Source organism: Cercospora kikuchii, assembly GCF_019650295.1.
Source record: "Cercospora kikuchii DNA, contig_00009, whole genome shotgun sequence".
In the NCBI taxonomy this organism is placed as follows: domain Eukaryota; kingdom Fungi; phylum Ascomycota; class Dothideomycetes; order Mycosphaerellales; family Mycosphaerellaceae; genus Cercospora; species Cercospora kikuchii.
The window spans coordinates 1,760,776-1,781,987 of NW_025408590.1; the positions used below are offsets into that span (position 1 = coordinate 1,760,776).

Genomic DNA, 21,212 nt, shown 5'->3' on the forward strand with positions numbered 1-21,212 from the left:
GTGAAGAACAGGAGAGGGTGGTGAAGATGACGTTGTCAGCATCGCCGCCAAGGAGCTCGCCTCGTGTCACAGCCCAGCTTCGGATGCGCGGTCGAGGTTCGCTCATCCTCCTAACTATCCCTCTGCTTGCGCGTGGTCTATGTTCGTGTCGCTGCGCTGAGCATCGCCCAGCGCGTCCATCATGTTTTCCGGCTCGAACTCATACCTCAGCGGCGCCAACAGCGCTCGCGGAGGTCCCTCACCCTTCGGACAGCAGCAACAGCAGCCGCAGCAGCAGTATGGCCAGCAACAACCGGGATTTGGCCAAGCTCCTCTGCAGCAGCAGTATACGGGATTTCCACCGGGTGGGCTACAACCTCAAGCGACAGGCTTCCCAGGACAGCAGCCTCCGCAACAACAACAGCAGCAGCAGTATGGCGGATTCCAGCAACCACAGCCCACGGGCTACCAGCAGCCACAGCAGACCAGCTTCCAGCAACCGCCGCCACAGATCAATGTGCAGCAGACGGGCTTCCAACAGCCGCAGCCTACAGGCTTCCAGCAACCTCCGCAGCCAATGCTTCCGCAAGCGACGGGCATGACGAGTAACGATATCGCCAACTCCTTCCGATCGTCCGCCGCCTCTCAGGCACCCCCACCGGTCCCAGCAAAGACAGGCAGCAAGATTCCCAATATCCGACTGAGCTTCATTACTGCTACAGATCAAGCCAAGTTCGAGCAGCTGTTCAAGAGTGCAACCGGTGGCGATCAGGCGTTGAGCGGAGAGAAGGCGAAGGACATTTTGCTCCGGAGTAAGTTGGATGGTAACGACCTGGCACAGATATGGACTTTGTCGGATACAACCAAATCAGGCCAGCTGCTCTTTCCCGAGTTTGCGCTGGCCATGTACTTGTGCAACATCGCGTTGACGGGTAAGGCGTTGCCGGGCAGTCTGCCAGACAAGATCAAGAATGAGGTGTCTAGCATGGTGGACATCATCTCCTTCAATGTGGACGATACATCAGCACCTTCGGCTCCCTCTTCGAATGCGCCGAACTTCAGCGAGCCACCGAAGATCCAGCAGCCACAGGCGCAAAATCCGAACAACCAGCAGCTGCTCAGCCAGCTCACGGCACAGCCTACAGGGTTTCAGGTGCCGCAGGCAACTGGCTTCCAGCAACAGTTGCAACCTCAAGCAACAGGTTATATGCCTCAAGCGCAGGGTTATACAGGCCCTCGGCCGCCAATGCCTCCTATGCCTACTGGGTTCGGCAACAATCTCACGCCAGGCGTGTCCGCGCAGCCGACCGGCCTGTCTCCTCAGCAGACTGGGTATCCAATGGCACAGCCACTTAACGCGCAGCCCACTGGTCGCCCAGGACAATGGGGTCTTGTGAATGCGCCAGCAAGCGGTCTGCCAAATCTTCAGGCTCTTCAACAACAGATGATGCCACAACCAGGTCGCGAGGCAGGTTTTAGTGCACAGGGACTTCGGGGCAATGCCACTGTGCCATGGGCCGTCACAAAGGAAGAGAAGAAGATTTACGACGATATGTTCAAAGCGTGGGACGGCTTTGGCAAGGGCTATATCTCTGGTAACCAGGCGTTGGAGATCTTTGGACAATCCGGGTTGAACAAGCAGGACTTGGAGCGCATCTGGACGCTGAGCGATCCACACAACAAGGGCCGGTTGAATCTGGACGAATTTGCTGTCGCAATGCATTTGATTTATCGAGCATTGAATGGGTATCCAGTGCCGGCCCAGCTCCCACCTGAGCTCGTGCCCCCCTCCACTCGAAACATCAACTCCAGCATCGATGCAATGAAAGGATTGCTGGGTCGTGATGCAGAAGAGCGCAAGTCTTCGGGAGCTTTCTTGCAGCCGCAGAAAACTGGTGTCAGCTATTTGAAGGGACATTCATTCCGCAGCAATGGCGCTGGTGCACGCAAGGATGCTACAGTTTTCAGAAATAATGACGATGAGGTGGGATACCGATCCTCTGCGAGACGTAGAATTGGCCAGAATGGAAGAGATTCGTCTCCAGCGTCAAGCGATACCAGCAGCGTTCCAGCAGACGACATGAGCATCGAGCAATTGAAGAAGACGATTCGTGAGAAGCAGGTCTTGCTCGATGCGATGGACTTTGAAGATGAGAGCAAGGCGGATCAGGAGGATGCCCTTGATCGCAAGGATCGAAAAGAGGCGGAAGAGTTGTTCAGGCGCATTCGACGCATGCAAGAGGATATCGATACACACCCGAACAGTGCTTTCAAGACGGGTGACTCAGATGCTGAGAGACGATCTCTGCAGAGGCAGCTTCGTGGTCTGCAAGATCGTCTGCCAGAGCTTGCGAGCCATGTACGAAGATGCGAACGAGCAATTGCGGATGCGCAACTGGAGCTCTTCCGATTGAAGGACGCCAAGGCCAACCCCAGTTCTGCCCAACCTATTGTTGGTACTGGGCCTGGTGGAGCCGTGACCGAGAGCGATCGTCTCAAAGCCAGGGCCAAGGCGATGATGCAGCAGAGATCAGCAGCGCTGAGTGGCAAGAAGGTCGAAGTTGCCGACGACGGCAGTGCTGCTGCTGCACGCCTGGAAGAAGAGAGCAAGAGAGTTACGCGCGAACGCGAGGACAACGAGAAGATGGTGAAGGATGTCGAGGAGAGTGTTACAGAGTACAGCAGAGGCCTCGAATCTAGCTTGAAGGAGGGCGCCGAAAGTGCTTCTGATGAGCATGAGCGAAGACGATGGGAAGACGGTCTCGGAGTTGAAGATGAAGTCAAGGATTTCATCTTCGATCTGCAGCGCAGTTCACGAGCTGCGAGGGTACGCAACGAAGAGCGCAACCAGACGAGAGCGAAACCTGTCGAAGACGATAGTCGAACAAGCGCCCCTGCCACAAGGACCGAGAGCCCGGCTTCATCTCGCCAACCCGCTGCGTCCTCGCCAGCGACTACCGGCTCGTCGTACTCTAGCTACAAGACGGCAGAAGAGCGTGCTGCATTCATCAAACAACAAGCTGAACAGCGTATGGCCGAACGGTTGGCTGCGCTTGGTCTGAAAGCACCCTCGAAGGCTGGCGGCGAGACTCCTGCCCAGCGAGCAGAGCGAGAACGCAAGGAGCGAGACGATAAGCTACGACGTGCAGAAGAAGAGGATGCAAAGCGCGAACAAGAGCGACAAGCGAGGATCAACGGGGAAAGCAATGCTCCACCTTCGCCGGCTGCCTCGAGCAAGACCAAGCCACCTCCTCCCGCTCCTCGCAAGAATCGCAGTGAGAGCTTGCAGAGTGACACACAAGCCAAATTCGAGGCCAAGGCGGCTGAACAGCAGATCAAGGAGCAGGCGCTGAAGGAGCAAGAAGCGGCTCTTGCTTCTGAAACGAAGGACATGGAGTATGTTGCACGATTGAAATCATTGCCACTGAACATTACTGACGAGTATGTTAGGGATGAAGAAGCACGTCAAGAGCGAGAACTCCAACAGCAAAGAGAAGAGGCCGCGGCTTCTCTCCGAGCTCTTGAAGAGCAAGTCAAAGCCGGGAAAGCCAAGAAGTCCGAGGAGAAGAAGAGGCGCGAGGCGGCAAAGAAGGAAGCACAAGAGAAGGAAGCACGACTGGCAGCCCAGCGTGCTGAAATCGAGGCCGCCAAAGAACGCGAGCGTCAGCTTCGACTTCAACTTGAGAGCCTCGACGATGACTCCAGCGACGACGACGATGCCAAGGACACGCCGACCGAAAGCACTCCAGCTCAGAGCACTGTGCTACCGCAATTGCAAGAAACACCCGCGTCGCCACCGGCTGCACCCCCAGCGCCACCATTGCCAGATGCAGCCTCAAGCCCTCCCGCTGCTGTCGCCAGCCCACCAGAGCAATCCAAGAACCCCTTCTTTCGCAGCATGAATCAACAATCTTCCGCAGCATCAACACCAGCAGCGGTCACATCTCCCGAAGCCAGCCAAAAAGTCGACACGAACCCCTTCCATCGTCTGACGCAACAGGATCTGGCCAAGCAGCAGCAATCTCTCCCAGAACCTGCAGCAGCTCCCGCTCGAACACGATCCAAACCTGCGGATGAAGATGATTGGTCTGTCCTCGACTCTTCCGACGACGAAAGCGACGATGAGGATAAACCTCAGGGCGGTAGCGCGAAACAACTCGCTTCCATCCTCTTCGGCACCATGGCGCCTCCGAGACCGCTTTCTGCTATGGATAGTCCGAAGTCTGCGGGTCCGGGCTCTCCTGCTCCTAATGGGACGGAGAGATTGGCTTCGCCGCCTCCTGCTGCTCCACCTATGCCGCCTAGCGGAGCTCCGCCTCCTCCACCTCCTATGCCAGGTAGCGCTGCTCCACCGCCTCCTCCACCTCCTATGCCGGCTGGTGCTCCGCCTCCACCTCCTCCGCCTGCTCCTGATATGGGTGGCGCTGCTTTACCAGCTGCTCCGCCTGCGGGAGCGCCGGATCGGAGTGGTTTGTTGGAGCAGATTCAACTTGGGAAGGGGTTGAGGAAGGTACAGACTAAGGATCGGAGTACGGCGAGTGTGGCTGGGAGAGTGTTGTAAGTGGGTGGATGGATGTGTTGTACGTATTGTTTAGAGAAATTGAATTGAATCGAGAGTGTATTATTTTGGAGAGTCGCAATGCGGAGCTCGTTGCGCGTTCTGTTCTATCTTCTCCCTTGATACTTGATGTACCGCCTGAGACTTGTGCAAAAGGTCTTTGACGAACTTACATAATTAACCCTGCCAAGAGGCTGCCTTGTTCGTTGCTTCGCAACGAGCCTGACCTGACCCACCTACCTCGAATAACGCCGGAGGTAATGGTGGAAGTCGCAGTTGAACGAGAGAAAGCGCCAAGTACTTATTGCGTCACGAGGTCAAGGCACGTGCGAAGCGTCTGATAAGGAGGCAGCATCGACCAAAGAAACCAAGAAATCGTCTTACAGCGACTGATCGAATTGAACCCCATTCCACACCACTCTCCACACCTTCAAGACCTTGAAGATGCAGATCCAAGACCACCAGCGTCACACTTGCGAAAAAAGGGGACCGAGAGCTGAACCGCTCCATATCCCGCCTCCGATTCCGACCCGAACACCAACAGCGCGACCTCCCGCCGGAAAGCAAAATGGAAACCAGGATCAACACGGCGTGCTGTGCCCATGAACTTGAGAGTGTCCCCATTTCTCGTATCTCTGCATATAAAGCAAAATGGAAACCAGGATCAACACGGCGTGCTGTGCCCATGAACTTGAGAGTGTCCCCATTTCTCGTATCTCTGCATATACACGGTGTGTTCAAGGCACCCTGTCTCGCGAAGCGAGATGGTCACATAACCAAAGGCGCGGGGAGACAGCAACCTCGAATGTCGTTTTCAAGTATTTCCATTTTGCTGTCCGCAACTAGCGCGACTTCGCAAGGCTCCATACAACCTTCTGGCGATCACTACGGCTTCCATGTGCTGCGCAACACGAACAGCCAATGAGCAGGACGATATATTGGAACAAGGGATTCAAGCCAACCAGTCGCGCGCGTGCAGCTGAATCCTTTTGTCCGCCAAGTCGTCGTGCTGGAGCCGAAGGTGGGGCGGTCGGTCTGGTGGTTTCTGTACTACCTTTCACGACCTTGAGGTTGCACACAATCTCGGATACCCCGATTCGTTTGCTCTCCTAAAGGTACCGCGTTCGAAGCTGGCCTCGAGTACTAGGGTGGCCACCTTATAGCTAGCAAGACCGCAAGACAGCAAGATAGCAAGAAATTGGGAAACAAGGTACTAGCGACGGGGGCGTCGTGTCTTAAGGGGGGGACTAGCAGGACGATATATTGGAACAAGGGATTCAAGCCAACCAGTCGCGCGCGTGCGGCTGAACCCTTTTGTCCGCCAACTCGTCGTGCTCATTGGAACCTTGGTTCGACTTCATCATTGGCATTAATGGGCACAACATTGACAACCCAGACCCCAACTTGTTCATGACGGAGATCCGCAACTACGCTGGATCGACCATTAGGCTTGGAGTCTTTGGCGCAAAAGGAAGCCAGATCCGCGAAGTTTACCTTACTGTACCTCCTGCTGGAGATGCGTTTAGACTTGCACTGCAATGGGCTCCTCTTGGCATCGCGAATGGCATCTGACGTATTCAACTCTTCTGCCGACGTTGCTAGCTCCCTGCTATACTCGGATTATATTATTAGAAGCCCCGATATTGTTGGGTTGTACGGCAACTACGCTCTCGGTTAGGCTTTAGCTCGTAAAAGGTTATGTAAACTCGGCTTTGAGACTCTGGGTATACAACCAGGAATACAACATCTACTGTATGCCAAGCGATGATATCGCTATAACAGTAGTCTATATGAAGTTGCTGGTTGACAGGTCCATGACCACCAGGCGTGTGAGGGAGAGGAGCGTCGAATGTCACGCACTCGGTCCCGCCAATCGACCTTTTTGAATGTTGACAAAATACGGAGCTTTCTGGTCAAGGCCCATTCTCTTCCAGCGTCGATGCAAGAACTCCGCTCAGGACAGTCTACTGTCCATTCTGCTTCGCAGTGGTCCCATTTTTCTGCTCGATCTACGAAACCCAGGAAAATCAGCAATCACATCCAAGTCGATAGGACAAATAACAGCGGCGGGCTTACCTTCTCCAACATGCCTTCGATCTTCCGATGCTCAAACGCAAACCTTGGATATAGAAACGGCCGGAGATCGTATCGGTTGTCGTCGGGTGTGTAAGATTCCAGATAGAGTCCGGGAGTCATGGTCGTCATTTTGTGTCGATTGATGGCGTAGTAATACATGAAATCTCGGACTTTTTTGTAGACTGCCCGCGGGTCCAGTCGCTCGCTCCATTCAACCACTAAACGTTCAAACATCCCAATAGTGCCGAGTTTGAACGTCTTGCGCAGACGGCCGAGAATGGAGAGTTCGTCGTATGTGAACCCCATGTCGACTTCGTCACTCTGGACATAAGTTTCTGTGATGGGCTCGAGTTCGGCGGTGGGGACTGCGTCAAGGAATTGGCGGAGGATGGGAAGGTCGAAGTTTGTTTCGGACCAGGCGATGAAGCGTTTGAGATCGGTTTTGGAGATGCCGCCGATTGGATTGATGTCTGCTGAGGAGCAGTCGTATTTGGTGAGGTAGCCGCGGAGGCATTCGTCCACGTTGGCGGAGCCGAGGATGAGGAGGCCGCCGGGTTTGGAGAGGGACCACGGGACGAGTTGGCCGAGGGCGTAGGCGAGGATCATGCGGGAGCGCGATTGGAAATTTTGGAGGGCAAGGTTCTCGGTTTGGGACCCGCCGTGGACTTTGAATTTGGGTTCTTTTTGGATGATGCCAGTGACGAGTTCGTGGAGGGCTTTGACCATGGGGTCGATGTTGGTGTCGATATGGTGGGAGCCGATGGCTTCTGCGAGCTCTTTTGCGCGTGAGCGAGTCTCTTTGGAGGATTGCTCTCTCATGCCCATGAACGCTGTGATGAAGATGTTGCCACATATCTGCTCGGCGGTCATGCCCGCGACATCCTGGCCGTTGCAGAGACGGGTGGCATCCTCGATGACTACCTTATTCCCCGCCTTGACCTCTGCAACCACCAGCCTGCACATACTGTATACGATCGTGGCAGTGGCGCAGCTGTCGATACCACCACTGAGTGGAACGAGGAAGCCCGCTGCTTTGGATCTTCGTAAATAGTCCCACAGCCAACACGCCGGCCCAAGAGCAATCTCTTCTTCGGGCAGATGATATCGCGGGTCTACTGTAGGCGTCAATTTCGTTAAAGGGTCAAGCTTGCTCGAGCAGAGATCAAAGTCCACGGATATGCGCTCTAGCTTGTGAACGTGTGCATTATTGGCTTGCATTCCTCGACTCTTGGACGTTCGAAAGGACCAGATCTCGTCGAGGTCAACCAATGCAGTCTGTACTTCCACATCTCGTAGCGAGAACTGCGAGCCTTGGGCAAGCACATGACCAGAGTTCAGGATCAGAGCACATCCGTCGTAGTACAGTCTATCACCATCGCAGCCTCGCTGATTTGAGTACATGTAAACACCGCCCGTCTTGGCAGTGGCTTCCTTGATCAGATTGATGCGAGTATCGAGCTTGCGCAGTTCATGATGACTGCCGCTGGAGTTGAGTACGATCTCAATACCTGCAAGCGAGTAGAGGGAGTGAGGAGAGTCGGGAGTCCACAGCTCCTCGCAGGTTTCTGAAGCGAACGAGGCATCGTTGGTCTCGAAAGCAACCTCACCAATCCGCGTCTTGCGTTGGTTCTTTGGAAGAGCAGAGATGACCTTTGGCAAGTGGTAGTCTTCTACACGCTGCCTGGGCCAGGGCGAGAAGTAACGCATCTCACGGAAGTTGCCATCGTTGCAGAGGTCGAGTTTCGGGCGAATTGCGAGAATTTCCCCGTTCAAAGCGAGGAGTCGGGCATTGTAGCTACAACCTCGGTGCTGGACTGGCAGCCCCAGATCAATGATGATGTCTTGACATTCTGGATGGGCGATAATCTCGGCGACGATGTCCCATGAATTGGCATAGACATCGTTCTCGAGAAAGTGGTCCAGCAGGCCATATCCAGGAATGCATAGCTCGGGAGTGAGAATCAGACTTGCGCCTGCAGCTTTGGCAGTCTTGACCGCTTCGATAATCCGGCCACTGCGGGCGAATCAGCGTCCGGTTGAGGGTGTAAGTGCACCGTCAATCATCAGCATTAGGAAGGGCATTGGCGAGATTGATGGCACGTGGTTCTGCCGGTCTCCAACGGGAAAGGGAATAGGGCTTGGCGAATCAAGCACTCACCGATTGCCGTCGTAGTCGAGCACCCACTGATTGAGCTGCGAGGTGGCAAGGATGCATTTGCGCGTCATTTTGTGGTTCCACGCTGAAATTGACACTCGATGTCGATGCTGTTGCTGTGTTTGTTGGTGACCCAAAAGTGTCCCGCGTGAGGGCCAGGTTGTGGCGGGCAATGATGGAAGGGCCCAAATGAGTCAGGATCTGCAGCAACGCCGCTTCCCGACACCTTCACATGCACCACCGCAAACACTGCTCAAGTGAACGGTGGGTAATGCAAGAGCAATAGCTCCGCCGCTCGGTCCTCAGTCATCTCCGACTTGGCACACCCGGTCCTGTGCCAGTCCGACCGTATCTGCTCCCGGATGAGCGGCCCTGTGCATGCGGCACTACTGGCGCGACGACCTGGCTGGGTGGGCTGGGCGGGCTTGGAGGCAAACGAGCACGATTCCTCGCCGTCCCCATGCGCTGCGACGATATCGATCGCAATGTTGCCACCGTCTGCAATATTCGGTCTCGCATTTCCGGTGAGCACAGCAGGCGTTTGGCAGGTGTCCGGTCTGGAAACGTGCGGAGGGATTACTGTGAAACAAGCGGCAATGGTTTGCTGCAGGCAATCTGTGTACAACGCTGCTGTGGCAGGCTTCGAGAGAGCCGCCTACCCGAGTGGGACTAGCGCCATGCAAGGCATGCAGCCCGACAACGTGCTCTTGACAGCGCGATGCCACCGCAGAAAGCCATTGAACGTGTTGGAGATGCGCGAGACAGCATGATGGCCAGCGCAGACACCTCGAACATGGTTCTGTCGTTTCCGCACGCGCCTGGCAACGTTGGACGGGTGAGACGCGTTCCTGAGAGCGTTTTTCCTCCTCGGAGGCGGCAGTAACCTAGTGTGGAGAGCTATTGCTGCACGGACGCTACTCTCGCACTCGTCGTTGCCATGATAAAGTCGTCGCTTCCGCCGCGCACCTGCCGCTGCTGCCCTCGCTCCAGCATCTCCTCGTCGCGCACTCGCTCCGTCCATCTCTCGCTTCGACACTCCATCGACGAGCCTCTGCAACACAACTCCATCGATATCCATTGACCACTGCAGCTGCAAACCAAAAAAGGTTGGTCCACCACCCGATCGGCGCGCCGCGCTCACCAGCCTGGCAACCAGCCAACAAGGCCGCGTCAATTGACCGTGACACTGACGCGCACTGTGGTTCAGCAGATCCACTCCCATCCATCAATCCAACCCTCGTCCCCACGATCACCATGTTCCGCACCACCCTCGCCGTCGCCTTCGCGGCCCTGTCCGCCGTCGCCAGCGCCCAGAACTACTCCACATCGGGCAACCTGAGCATCACTGCCAGCGAGATCCCCTCCTCGCTCAGAGCTTCGTGGTGCCGTGGACAGACCATTGCCTGCCCACAGATCTGCGGCGGCCGCGCCGAGACCAACACGTGCGATGCTGTGAGTCGATCAGAATGAGCCCGGTCGCGACCACCACGCTGACTGTGCACCAGGAACAATTGACATACGACTGCTCCTGCCCCGATGGCGAGGCCCGCAACATCTCCGACTACACCCAGACCCTGCCCTTCTTCATCTGCGAGCAGTGGAGGACCAACTGCGTCCTGAACCACCCCGACGACCGCGACGGACAGGCTGCTTGCGAGTCGGTCACTTGCGGCACACAGAACGCCACCGAGGCCGAGGGCGGCGACAGCTCTTCTGCTTCTGCCAGCGCCACCCCGACCTCCTCTTCGACCGGCTCTGCAGAGACCGGCGCCAGCGAGACCACTGGCACCGAGTCCTCGGCGACTCCATCCGCCTCCGACAGCGCTGCCATTCACCTTGCTCAGAACTACGGCACCGGTATCCTCGTCACAGGACTCCTCGCCGTGTTCGGCTTGGCCATGTAAGAGGGTCGTGGTGGGAAGTGCGGCACACGTAATGGATTTTGGTAATGTCATTGAGCGAAGCGGTACGGCAATTTTTCACGGCAGTACCCATCCAGGAAAAGATGCATTCGAGATGAAGATGTTAACGGGTCATGAGTTACGGCAACTTGTTTAATTGTAGTAATCCAACAAAAGAATGCATTGAGTTTCTACCCGCGTCTTTCGTCGTCCCCGATCGATGATCCTTTCACTCTTCTATCCCCGTCAATAGCCAATTCTTCTGCGAAGTGATTGTCGAGATGGGTGCCACAAGTGCCATGCTTGCTGCAATACTCATTACAACGGACAGCCCGGTCACCAGTCACCAGCACTACGATGGCACGAAGCGTGAGAGATCAAAGATGCAATTTCCATTCGCTCGAAGACATCACTTCAAGCATGCATATACCTCAAGGTCAACGTGAATGTCTACCCGTTAGACGCCTTTCTTCCTTCGTTTCTTCTCAATTTCAAATTCAACGTCAAGCCAATCGTAATTCCATTATTCATTCATTCATCCCTTCCTTGCCTCGCTCATGACCAGTCCAGTCCACATCCGCAAATTCATTTTCAGCTTCTTCATGGGTCTTTCTACCCTTTCTCCTTGCAATCAATTCTCTGGACTGGTGAGGTGAGGTCAAGTGGGCGCAGCTGAGATGGCCCGAGCTTCTTCGGGTTGCTTTGGCGATTGTGGGTCGAGAGGAGAGTGTGAGGTGGAGGTGGAATGGATGGAGGGTCTATTCAGCCTTCAAACATGATGGATTGGTAGGGGATTTTGGTGTGGATTCCGGAGGAGTAGGGGATCGTTCTTGCGGGAGATGGCGATGGAAGTGAGGATTGAGATTTGGGGAGGGGGGATTGATTGACGTGGAAGGCTTCGAGACCGGTCTGCTCAGCTGCGATCTCCGCGCCATCCGCACCGTCTTGCTTCTGCCACTCGTCGTGCTGCTGAGAAGCGGTGAGGGGAGTGCTGGTGTCTTTGACTTGGACTTTGCCTGTGTGGGCGGGGAGGGGTTTGCTGTCGCAAGGATCCTTGAAGTAGCCTTTTTCCACGTTGCCGAAGAAAGTGTAGTCGCGGGAGATGGCGTGATGGGCGAGTCGTGCTTCGGCCATGCTGGCGAAGTGGAAGAGCAGGAGTCCTGGGGTTTCTGTGGTGGATTCGGCTTTGAGGGGGTGTGGGACTCCGTTGGCGATTAGGCGGAGGACGACTTCGTTGGGGGTCCAGATGTTCTTTGGGTCGGAGATGGAGAGGATGCGGGTGGAAGATTCAGTTGAGGGGTGGATGGGGCGGGAGACTGTTGGCAGAAGTTGAACGCTGAAAGGGTGTTCGGTGGAGTGCTTGGTGAAATCGAGGGCGTCTCGGCCGTGGAGGAAGGTCACGAGGGCCGTGGCGGTTGAGATTCGTGGTTTGGTGCGCATTGACCTTGTGTCAACGAAAATTGAGGAGAAGATTTGGCCGGAGCGGATCGTTGAGAGGACGTCGAGGAGGGTGGTGGATGAAGGGATGTTGGTTATCAGGACTGTTCGCTGAGGATGCTCGTCACCTTCGGCCGCGGTGGCAAAGAGGTCTGACACTTCGTTGGGGTAGGTGGTGTATGCGGTGTTGCTGAAGCCTGGCCGAACACATCCTTCTGGATAGCCTGGAGCTTTGGAGTCGTGTCGTTCGGGCCGGGCGCTTCGATCCATATGACGACGGCCACGAGATGGCACTCGGTTTTGGAACTCGGCTTGCAAGATCTTGGCGTCACAGAGAGCGGTTGGGTTATAAAGGCGAGGAGGCTGGTAATCGGCTGTCGAAGGTGTGCTGGTGACGGTCGTGCTGGGCGTCACGTTGGCTGCTGCCAGCACAAGATCAGCTTCGGGAGCAAAGTCGCGAGATGCCTCAGCCTCCAGCTCCTTTGCCACGAAACGCTCTGCAGTCGCGTCGAATTCGATTCGAGGCCCGTTTGACGGAGTCGGCCCATCGAAGCGTGATCCGGTCTGCGTCAAATGAGCTTCTGACGACTGCCCTTCAGAAGCATAGACGGACGTGCTGCTGGCCACGTTTGCCGGTTCTGAGCTGCAGACATCGTCCTTCACTTCCGGCGGCACCTTCTCCCCAACAGTCGAATTCTCATCCACCATCGTCTGCGCCTTGATCGGCTCCCCGGACGACTCGCCTTCTGGACTGGATGCTTTATCGGCGCTTCCTTCCTCGCCACCAGATTGAGATGAGTTGGTGCTCGGCTCGCCGATGTCCTGCGCAACACCCTCATTTTTGACCAAGACCTCCCTCGCCTGCGCTCTCTCCCTCTCCTGCTGAAGATATGCAGGCCGAATCACGTCCTCAAAATAGCTGCGATACTCCTCCGCAGTATGTCTCGGGTGCTCCTTGGCATATCGCGCGATGACATCGGTCAGCTCTTCTGGTGTCATTTCCACCCAGACAAATGCTTTACCTGCCAGACTGCGGTGCTCGTGCCCGAGAATCGGTGGTGGTTCAGAAGAAGTCATGCTGCGGAAGGGCGTTTCCAGTGGGTTGTCCATTGGTGGAGTTGGAACGAACATCGAAGTGCCGTCGCTCTGTCTGATGGTGAAGCCAGACTGCTGCTGCTGCCTGAAGCTTGGGTTGGCGGAGTTGCATGAGGGAGTTGCTTCTTCGGTGGTGGTCATTGCGAAGCTGCTTTGAGATGAATGGGTTTGGGAGATTCCGAGGCCGATTGAGTCTGGTTTCAGTTTTCGGGGGTGGATGTGAGCTTGCGACGTTGGTTCAGTGCTGCCTGCTGCAGCCTCAACGGCGTTGAGGTCGAGAAGCGAATCTGTTCCTTCGAAGTTGACTAGCGGAGCCGCAGGGACTGACTCCTTCGGCTTCTCTAAAAACTCTGTGACCGAATCCTTGCGCGCGACTGGAATGATGGTGTCAAGTTGCGGGTTTGCACCGTTGCTCGAAAGGAGTGCTGGTTGCGAATTCGAAGAGTCGCTCAACAGACGAAGGAGGTATTGCGTCGATTGCTGAGCTTGTGCGAGTTGCTCCTTGACGATGCGCAGCTCCGTCTCCAGCTGCGCATTGCGGTAAAGTAGGTTCATGAAGCTCTCTGACATGCCGTTGTTCGGCATATGGGTGGAGTTACTGATTCCCGGAGGCGGTGCCCCCAGGCCAGTCAGCTGGGACGCCAGAGCGTTGGAATCCATAGGGAGTCCAGTGCTGTGGTACTGCAAGTTGGTTGTGGTGTGGAATAAAGATGCTTGCAGGCGGTGAGGGATATCCTTCGCGCTCAATCCAGTGCCATGTGCGTGAGTGGACATGGCTGCAATCAGATGGCATGTGAGCCATATAATTACGTGGTGACTTAACTACATGTGAGAATCTTCAGTGGAGCCATCGCTCACTTCGCAGAACACTACCAATCGATCAGTCGAGCTCTTCAGCATGTGAATGATCCTGAGACTCCCAGTCCCGTCAAAGCATTGTTCCAGCCCTCTCGCCACTCTCCGTCACTGAAATGACCACAGACGTTCACGCCGAGTCCAGCCTGAGATGACCAAAAACCTCCGCGCGGAAGAATCAGTGCTGAAATGACCAAAAGCCTCCGCGCCGAAGAATGAAGGCTGAGATGACCAAAAACCTCCGCGCTGAAGAATCAGTGCTGAAATGACCAAAAACCTCCGCGCTGAAGAATCAGTGCTGAAATAACCAAAAGCCTCCGCGCCGAAGAATGAAGGCTGAGATGACCAAAAACCTCCGCGCTGAAGAATCCAGGCTGAGATGACCAAAAACCTCCGCGCGGAGGTTTCAGGACTTTGAGGGGACACTTTCCTCTGCGTGGAGGAAAGTGTTCAAAACCGGTAAACTGTATAAGCATGGAATTGTGTGCACGCTGTTGCGCGAACCCCACGAGCCTGAAACTGTCATATTCTCAAACTCTATCTTACTTGCAAAAGGGGTCAACGAGCAGTGGCGGACCGCTGGCATTCTTCCATTGCGCTATTCTTGAAGGCCACGTTCGTTGGCTGGTGAAGTCTGCTCTATTTCGCTTGTGATGACGGTGACCCCGGTACTGTCATGTGCTTTCGCAGGCTAGGCTTTCGCGCTCTTATCAGGCACATGAGAATCGGCACAGAACGCAACCAATATCGGCAGGATGGCATGTTTATCTTCATGTTCATATTCATGGTATCGCGTCGAGCAAGCAAGCGCGGTCTCGACGCCCAAAATAGAGAAGCCACGTTCAACCAATCAAACTAAGTCTTGGCATTCATCCGACACAAGCTCCACTTCCGACGTCTGCTTCAGCTGTCGTCCATGCTACAACCACAGCCAAGCGCTTACAGCAACGGCTTCGATGGCTCGACGCAAGCCGCCGTGTGTAACGAAGAACAGTTCCGACGGTATCTGACAGGCATGCACCATTGGCCCCTACGAAATCCACACTATAGCCGATGCGAGTGTTTGTTCGACGACACCGACGCGAACTGTAGGTCTGCAACGCGGCCGCGAAGGGAAGTCTCGGAGTGAGTCTGCCCACTGGGTCGCAGCCTCTTCTCCTTCTTCCTCTCGAAATTCACGCGTTTGACGGCCTCACGTGTCTTTCAGACCTTTTTCCCTTTCGTTACTGTTTCTTTCACTTCGCCGCACGAGACCTTTGTTAATATTGCTTTGCTGGTCAAACGCTCTTTGTTCAGAAACAACGACTTTGTGCGGCGTACTGCTAATAGACTTCACGGCGCCGGGCGCTCTCGCAGCATTGAAGAGGTGTTTGGACAGAGTCCTTTGACGATACCATATACATTTTTACGAGACAATTGCAGGCAATTGCTCAGTCACGACATTCACGACTTCCACGACTTTTATTACAAAGTTCGACAAACAGCAAACTGCATTTCCAAGAGCTCGTTCCTTCAGCAATTTCCAATCATGTCATTCTCCAGCCATTTCGAGAAGAAAGCCAACGAGGAGATGATGCACGAGGACGGCCAACCCGGACGAGCGCCTGCGGAGATGGAAGATGCAGACATGGCGCTGAAGAAGAACGGCTATCCTTCATCACAGCATGACGAGCAGGAGAAGAAAGACTACCCACCACGTTTCTCCACCTTGTTCGGTGTTGCTCCTCCTGCACCACCGCCGCCTCCACCTCACACGCCACGCGAATACGTGCGAGAGCATTACCCAGAGCCAAAGAGGAGATCTGGCATTCATATGCCACTTGCTCTCTTCATCGTTCTCATGATTACGCTTTTCTTCGAAAGCACCATCATCTTCGCATACACCATCATCGGCCTCTATAACAACGCACCAGCCCGACTCTTCCCTTGGGCAGGTCAAGGCACGGCAGTTGCCGCCACATGCGGCGGCAGCGGTCAACAGCAGCCCGCGATCAACATCGCCCCTAACTTCGTCATCCCCGGCCAAGCTGGCGCAGAGCAGCAACATGTCACGACAGAGCTCATCACCATCACCGCCACTCCATCCATCCCCTCCACTTCTTCGACCTCGACTTCCACCTCCACGACCAACGCCTCCTCGCAAGCAGCAGCCCTGGCATCCGACATCGCTGGCATCCTCGGAAGCCTAGGACTCGGAGGAGCCTCTTCGACTACTTCCAGCTCTATCGCGTTCGTCACTGTCAAGCCTCCGCAAAGTACTGTCACGAGTGTTACTGTCATTACGGAAACTCCACTAGGGCCGACTCTTACGCAGACGACATTTGTGGATGCGCCGAAGGCGAGTTTGACAACGTCGCAGGAGGAGATTATTATTAGGCCTACTACGCTTTCGTCTTCATCATAAGGCGGCCTGGGCTTGAGAGAGAGAGGAGGTTGATGGGTGATTGATAGATGGGTTGGACTTGGCGAGCATGGTAGGGGGTGAAATGCTGAGGTGTATGAGTATGAGTATCAGGGTACATAGAAGTGGAGATAGATTTGGAGGTGTATATCAATGAAGGAGAGGATTTGATACGATATTTGGTCAATTGTTCCATTACGCAGTCTGGCGGTGCTGATAATGACTTCGTACGCCAATTTCTGGTATACAAAGGCGCGTCTTCCCGTTAGCGAGGCCACTCTGTATTGGACTCTCCATGTGGGAGACGGAGAATCAGCAGAACCTCTCTTTCTCGTACAAACATGCTTGCTGTATTCCCCAAATACCCTCATACTGTGTCACGAATGTGCAAAAATAGTTACATTCAGGTTCATGTCATACTATAACATTTTTATATTCTTCTATTCTTAGATTTACACAATCCTAGCTTGACTTTTTTGACCCAGAAGATCTAGGTCATGATTTGTTCTTTGTTCTCCTCTTCCTCGTCTCGCCATTGGCATTCGGCGCAGTAGCACTTTGCAAGGCAGAAGTCTCATCGCTCTCTTCTCCTTCTCCATCCTCGCCTACGAGATCTGCCAATGCGGCATCTTGTGTTTTACCGAATACGCGGCCGAGAGATTTGTTGTACAGGAAGATGGGCAGGCGGAGGAGAAAGGTGTCTTTGATCGAGGGGGTGGGGAGTTCGTTGGGCTGTGGGAAGCAATTAGTGAGAGGCTGCGAGAGAAGCGGAGTCAGCGGGGGACTTACATCGAGCAAGAATTCCTGAGTATCGCCTTCTTCGGTTTCTTCTTCCAAAAAGACGTTTCCGACGCTGTCGACGATGAGGATCTTGCCGTTTTCGGCTACTGTTCTCTTCTTTGCTCCCACTGGACCGGAAATGACTTCTGTCTCGACTGGAGTGCTGATGCCGTCTTCTTTGGCCTTTTGCGCGAGACGAGCCTTGTTGGCTTTGGAAGGGTTCTTGCCTTCCTTCTTCTTCTGGCGTTCCATCTCTCGCTTCTGCTTGCGGTTCCATTGCATGCTTTCCTCATTGTCTGGGGTGTTGCCTCCATTCTGTTGTGCTGGTGGGATAGCTCCGCCGAGACCTGGGATTGCTCCAATACCACCCTCGTCACCCCAAGCGACGCGACGGGCGTGTTTGATGTATTTCTCCACGAACTCTTTCTGGCGTTTGTGGGACAGATACAGAGCGGCGTAGTGGACACCTCCGCCAACGAAGACGAAGAGGCCGAACAGGACGGAGCCGAGACCTGGTCGGAAGCGTTCGTAGTAGTATCCTGTGCCTCTCCATGTTGGGAAACCGTTCTTGAGGAAGTGGTCGTATCGATCTCTTTCCGGTCCGCGCAGGACACCTGTCACCAAGGACAATCTCTCGAATCTCGCACTGGCTTCCTTGTTGAACTTTTTAATCTCGCCTTGGCTGGGTTTTTTGTCCTTTTGCACGTGTACAGTCGGCTTGGCTCCGGCTTTTGTCTTGACGGGCGTCGGCTTGTTGTAGTTGGCTATCCAATTACTCCGAGCCTTGTCGGGATGCAGCGTGCGGGAGAGTTTGCGGTAGGCTTTGTTGATGTCTTCCTGCCCGGCATTGGGCTTGATGCCGAGGAAGGAGTAGAAGGTGGCATTGGTGCCCTCGGACTTCTGGACCTCATCGTGCAGGCGGAAGATTTCGTGGTCCTCTTTGGTCCATGCTGCAGCGAGGGCCACGAGCAGTGCCAGCAGCAGCAAGTGGAGACGCGGCATGATGGGCGATGCGCTGGACGACTCGGCACACACCTTCGCAGAGGTGACGATGCGGACTGTGGCCTATGGGCAGGCGGTGGAGGGGATGGTGGATGTACTGCTGTCTTCGGCCAACAAAGAGGCCAGCAGTGGACGAGTTGGGCGCGCGAATTTCTGGCGGGCTCGTGTCGTGGCAGAAGCTTATTGACAGAGCGCGTTCCCTGCCCTGCTGCTGCACACGCCCCGGCGAATCGAGGGCGAGGGGAAGAAATGCATGAAAAGAGCTCTTCTGGGCCGCATCTCCTCCTTCCCACCTGTCCTGCCCATCTTCATCAGATTCACCATCTTCTCCTCACCATGCATGGGCACTAGCTGTCCTCTTTCACGTGCGAATTCAGGGGAGCCAGACCCTGGGCCATCCTCTCGGCACGGCAGCGGCGCAGGGATGCCGTGCGGATTTGTGTGAGAGCAGCGGGAGAGTTCAACGCTGCTTCTCACCACCGATACTTGGGGACTTTCTGTCAACGCCTTTCTGCCTGCTCCTTTCCACCTCCCACCACCACCGACTCGTTCCGCTCCACCGTCCGCTCGCTGTCACCGACGCTCCCACACGCACGACGCAATGTAGGTTCACCCGTCGCCGGATCGCTGCAGCTGTCCGGATGCGGCCCTCTGAAGGCGGCTTGCAACCACGGTTGAGGCGCGGATGCTAATATCACGCGTGTTTCGCAGAATCTACAAGACCACCCGGCCCCCCGATCTCCTCGTCGCACCTCTGCACGCGCCGTCCAGACAATATGGCCCGCATCAATATTCCCATCGATGCCTTGACATCGCGATTGAAGTGAGCATTCACCCGCGCGGAGGCAGCAGCTGCAGTAATGCGTCGGACGCTGACATGTGCGCGTACAGCTTGGGCGGTCGTTTCGACTCCCTCAGGTCGCAGTCCGTCGGATCGCGTTTCGCCAATCTGCGTCCCATCTCCGAGTTTCTCGATATCAAACGCATCAGCAAGCCAGCAGACTTTGGCACGATCCAGAACCGAGTCAACTACAACCTATCCTACTTCAGCAGCAACTATGCCGCCGTCTTCGTCATGCTCAGCATCTACAGCTTGCTTACAAATTTGCTGCTGTCCTTCGTGATCGTCCTGATCGTAGGTGGCATGTACGGGATCGGCAAGCTCGAGGGTCGTGACCTCGACGTGGGCTTTGCCCGGGCGACCGTGAGCCAGCTCTACACCGGTCTGCTCGTGGTATCCATTGTGAGTTCCGATGCCGAGTCCTACTCTGCTCCAGCTAACCTCATATAGCCCCTCTTCTTCTGGGCTTCTCCCTTCACCACTGTGCTGTGGCTCATTGGCGCATCCGGCGTGACCATCCTCGGTCACGCAGCATTCATGGAAAAAGATGTCGCCGCTAGTTTCTCCGAGGAGGCGGTATAGGTCGTCTGCCGCGCACTCTTCGCCCTACGAAACGGGAAGACGACCCGGAGCTCTCGGCGGGACCAGGCGAAGAGCCACGCACACATATCCGCAAGATTGGGAGCTTCGTGATCCACGCTCCATTCACGAGCTGGACAGCGAGGGAGAGTATGATGAACATGGACACGGCGTTGTGTTGAACGAAGCAAGCGACCGCATTGGATCTCTCAGGACAAGCGATAAACTGTATTTTGATGGCTACGACCTGGGTCAGGATAGACGGCAAAATAGAGGCGGCACATTGTACGATGATCGAGCGTATTACGATGATATTTCGGAAGAAGAGGACGAGCGGTACCAGCAGAGCAGGTCGTTCGCTGCGAGGGATCGAGAGGAAGCTCTACTACACACCGCTCTGGACAGGATCTCGCGAGCACGAAGGGAAGGTAAGGGCAACGTGAGTCTGAGCATGGACGAGATGGCGGCTCTTGAGCGCAGGAATGGCCAGCGATTGGAGCATCCGCCAACTCAAGCTCTGGTCTCACCTCCTGCCACGCCGGCAAAGGCGGCGAAGGAAAAGGAAAAAGCAAAGTCGAGCAGTCGTTCCAGCAGCAGCACGAGCTTGAAAAATCAAAAGGGACGCAAGGGCAGTACATCCTCCTTGCTTTTTGGTTCTCCAGCCAAGTCGAATTCGAAGACAAAACAAAAGGATCCGCCTAGCAGGAAGAACTCCGACCCCCAAGCTGTCTCCGGCTATCCGCCTCGAGAGAGCATGATCCCTGGTCCGAATGGAGTCATGTATGCACCAGTGACTTACTTCAATCCTCCGTCTCCAGAGCTCGCGCGCGCACATCCCTCTTCTCGATCCTCTTCAAAGCATAGTCGAAGGGAGTCGACGCCGCCAGAAATGCCACCTATTCCACCGCGCTACATCCGACCAGAGTCGTCGGGCTCTCTTCGATCTCAGCCGCCCGACGATGCGGACTGGTATGCCCCTCCATCACGGACCAGATCAGCGAGCACTGCGCAACAATGGGCCGCGTACGACTACGACATGGCACCGCCGATGCCCGCAGCGCAGGGGCGACGCAATGTCAGTGGTCCGCCCGCACCCGGGCATCCGCCAAACCCACCTTACCCTACTGATGTTCGCTATGCTTCCCTGCGACGAGCTCCAGCTTCTTCGTCACCTTTAGCTCCTCAACGAGGTGCGAGAGAGCAATACGGGAGTGGGCTTCGTCGCGTGGAGACTAGTAGCAGCGATAGTAGTGATGGGCAGGGGGTGCAGATTGATGTTTTGGACCATCCGCGTGGTGGTGGGTATTCGATTCGACAGACGAGTCCTTTGGTGGAGCGTGAGAATGGTGCGTCTGCTGCGCCTGGTACTGGCTCTCCTGCGAAAGGCGCTAGTCCTGCGAGGAAGAGAAAAGGTTCGAGGCGATGATTGTAGTGATGAAATTTCTTGCGATACCCGAACATTTAATTTCGAAGCTCTATTTTTTTCTTCTATACCGCTCGTTGAGCTTGTTGGGCGTGGTGGTGCCTTTCACAAAAGCTTTCTATGACTTTAT

General features: G+C 55.3%; 8 protein-coding genes across 9 annotated transcripts; 5 read left to right on the forward strand and 3 right to left on the reverse strand.

Annotated features, from left to right (window-relative positions):
- Positions 1 to 181: 181 nt before the first annotated feature.
- On the forward strand, positions 182 to 4,540 carry CKM354_001280800 (uncharacterized protein; the record flags this gene model as incomplete). The annotated part of the gene is made up of 2 exons (XM_044808333.1): positions 182 to 3,375; positions 3,430 to 4,540. The coding sequence occupies 2 exons, from the start codon at positions 182 to 184 to the stop codon at positions 4,538 to 4,540; spliced, it is 4,305 nt and encodes a 1,434-aa protein (XP_044664268.1).
- Positions 4,541 to 6,501: 1,961 nt separating this feature from the next.
- Positions 6,502 to 8,839, reverse strand: CKM354_001280900 (glutamine-dependent NAD(+) synthetase; the record flags this gene model as incomplete). Its single annotated transcript, XM_044808334.1, has 3 exons — positions 6,502 to 6,546; positions 6,614 to 8,627; positions 8,772 to 8,839. 3 exons carry the CDS (start codon positions 8,837 to 8,839, stop codon positions 6,502 to 6,504), a joined length of 2,127 nt encoding a protein of 708 aa, XP_044664269.1.
- A 1,183-nt stretch (positions 8,840 to 10,022) lies between these two features.
- CKM354_001281000 (uncharacterized protein) lies at positions 10,023 to 10,672 on the forward strand (the record flags this gene model as incomplete). Its single annotated transcript, XM_044808335.1, has 2 exons — positions 10,023 to 10,220; positions 10,274 to 10,672. The coding sequence occupies 2 exons, from the start codon at positions 10,023 to 10,025 to the stop codon at positions 10,670 to 10,672; spliced, it is 597 nt and encodes a 198-aa protein (XP_044664270.1).
- Positions 10,673 to 11,431: 759 nt separating this feature from the next.
- CKM354_001281100 (uncharacterized protein) lies at positions 11,432 to 13,975 on the reverse strand (the record flags this gene model as incomplete). The annotated part of the gene is made up of 1 exon (XM_044808336.1): positions 11,432 to 13,975. One exon carries the CDS (start codon positions 13,973 to 13,975, stop codon positions 11,432 to 11,434), a length of 2,544 nt encoding a protein of 847 aa, XP_044664271.1.
- Positions 13,976 to 15,584: 1,609 nt separating this feature from the next.
- CKM354_001281200 (uncharacterized protein) lies at positions 15,585 to 16,460 on the forward strand (the record flags this gene model as incomplete). Its single annotated transcript, XM_044808337.1, has 1 exon — positions 15,585 to 16,460. One exon carries the CDS (start codon positions 15,585 to 15,587, stop codon positions 16,458 to 16,460), a length of 876 nt encoding a protein of 291 aa, XP_044664272.1.
- Positions 16,461 to 16,952: 492 nt separating this feature from the next.
- On the reverse strand, positions 16,953 to 18,239 carry CKM354_001281300 (uncharacterized protein; the record flags this gene model as incomplete). Its single annotated transcript, XM_044808338.1, has 2 exons — positions 16,953 to 17,189; positions 17,247 to 18,239. 2 exons carry the CDS (start codon positions 18,237 to 18,239, stop codon positions 16,953 to 16,955), a joined length of 1,230 nt encoding a protein of 409 aa, XP_044664273.1.
- A 776-nt stretch (positions 18,240 to 19,015) lies between these two features.
- CKM354_001281400 (uncharacterized protein) lies at positions 19,016 to 19,662 on the forward strand (the record flags this gene model as incomplete). Its single annotated transcript, XM_044808339.1, has 3 exons — positions 19,016 to 19,062; positions 19,131 to 19,482; positions 19,531 to 19,662. The coding sequence occupies 3 exons, from the start codon at positions 19,016 to 19,018 to the stop codon at positions 19,660 to 19,662; spliced, it is 531 nt and encodes a 176-aa protein (XP_044664274.1).
- A 448-nt stretch (positions 19,663 to 20,110) lies between these two features.
- CKM354_001281500 (uncharacterized protein) lies at positions 20,111 to 21,085 on the forward strand (the record flags this gene model as incomplete). 2 transcript variants are annotated; one of them, XM_044808340.1, is made up of 1 exon in its annotated part: positions 20,111 to 21,085. In XM_044808340.1, the coding sequence occupies one exon, from the start codon at positions 20,111 to 20,113 to the stop codon at positions 21,083 to 21,085; it is 975 nt and encodes a 324-aa protein (XP_044664275.1). The 2 variants fall into 2 exon arrangements, with proteins under 2 accessions (XP_044664275.1, XP_044664276.1); XM_044808341.1 differs by having other exon boundaries at positions 20,696 to 21,085.
- Between the last annotated feature and the right edge of the window lie 127 nt (positions 21,086 to 21,212).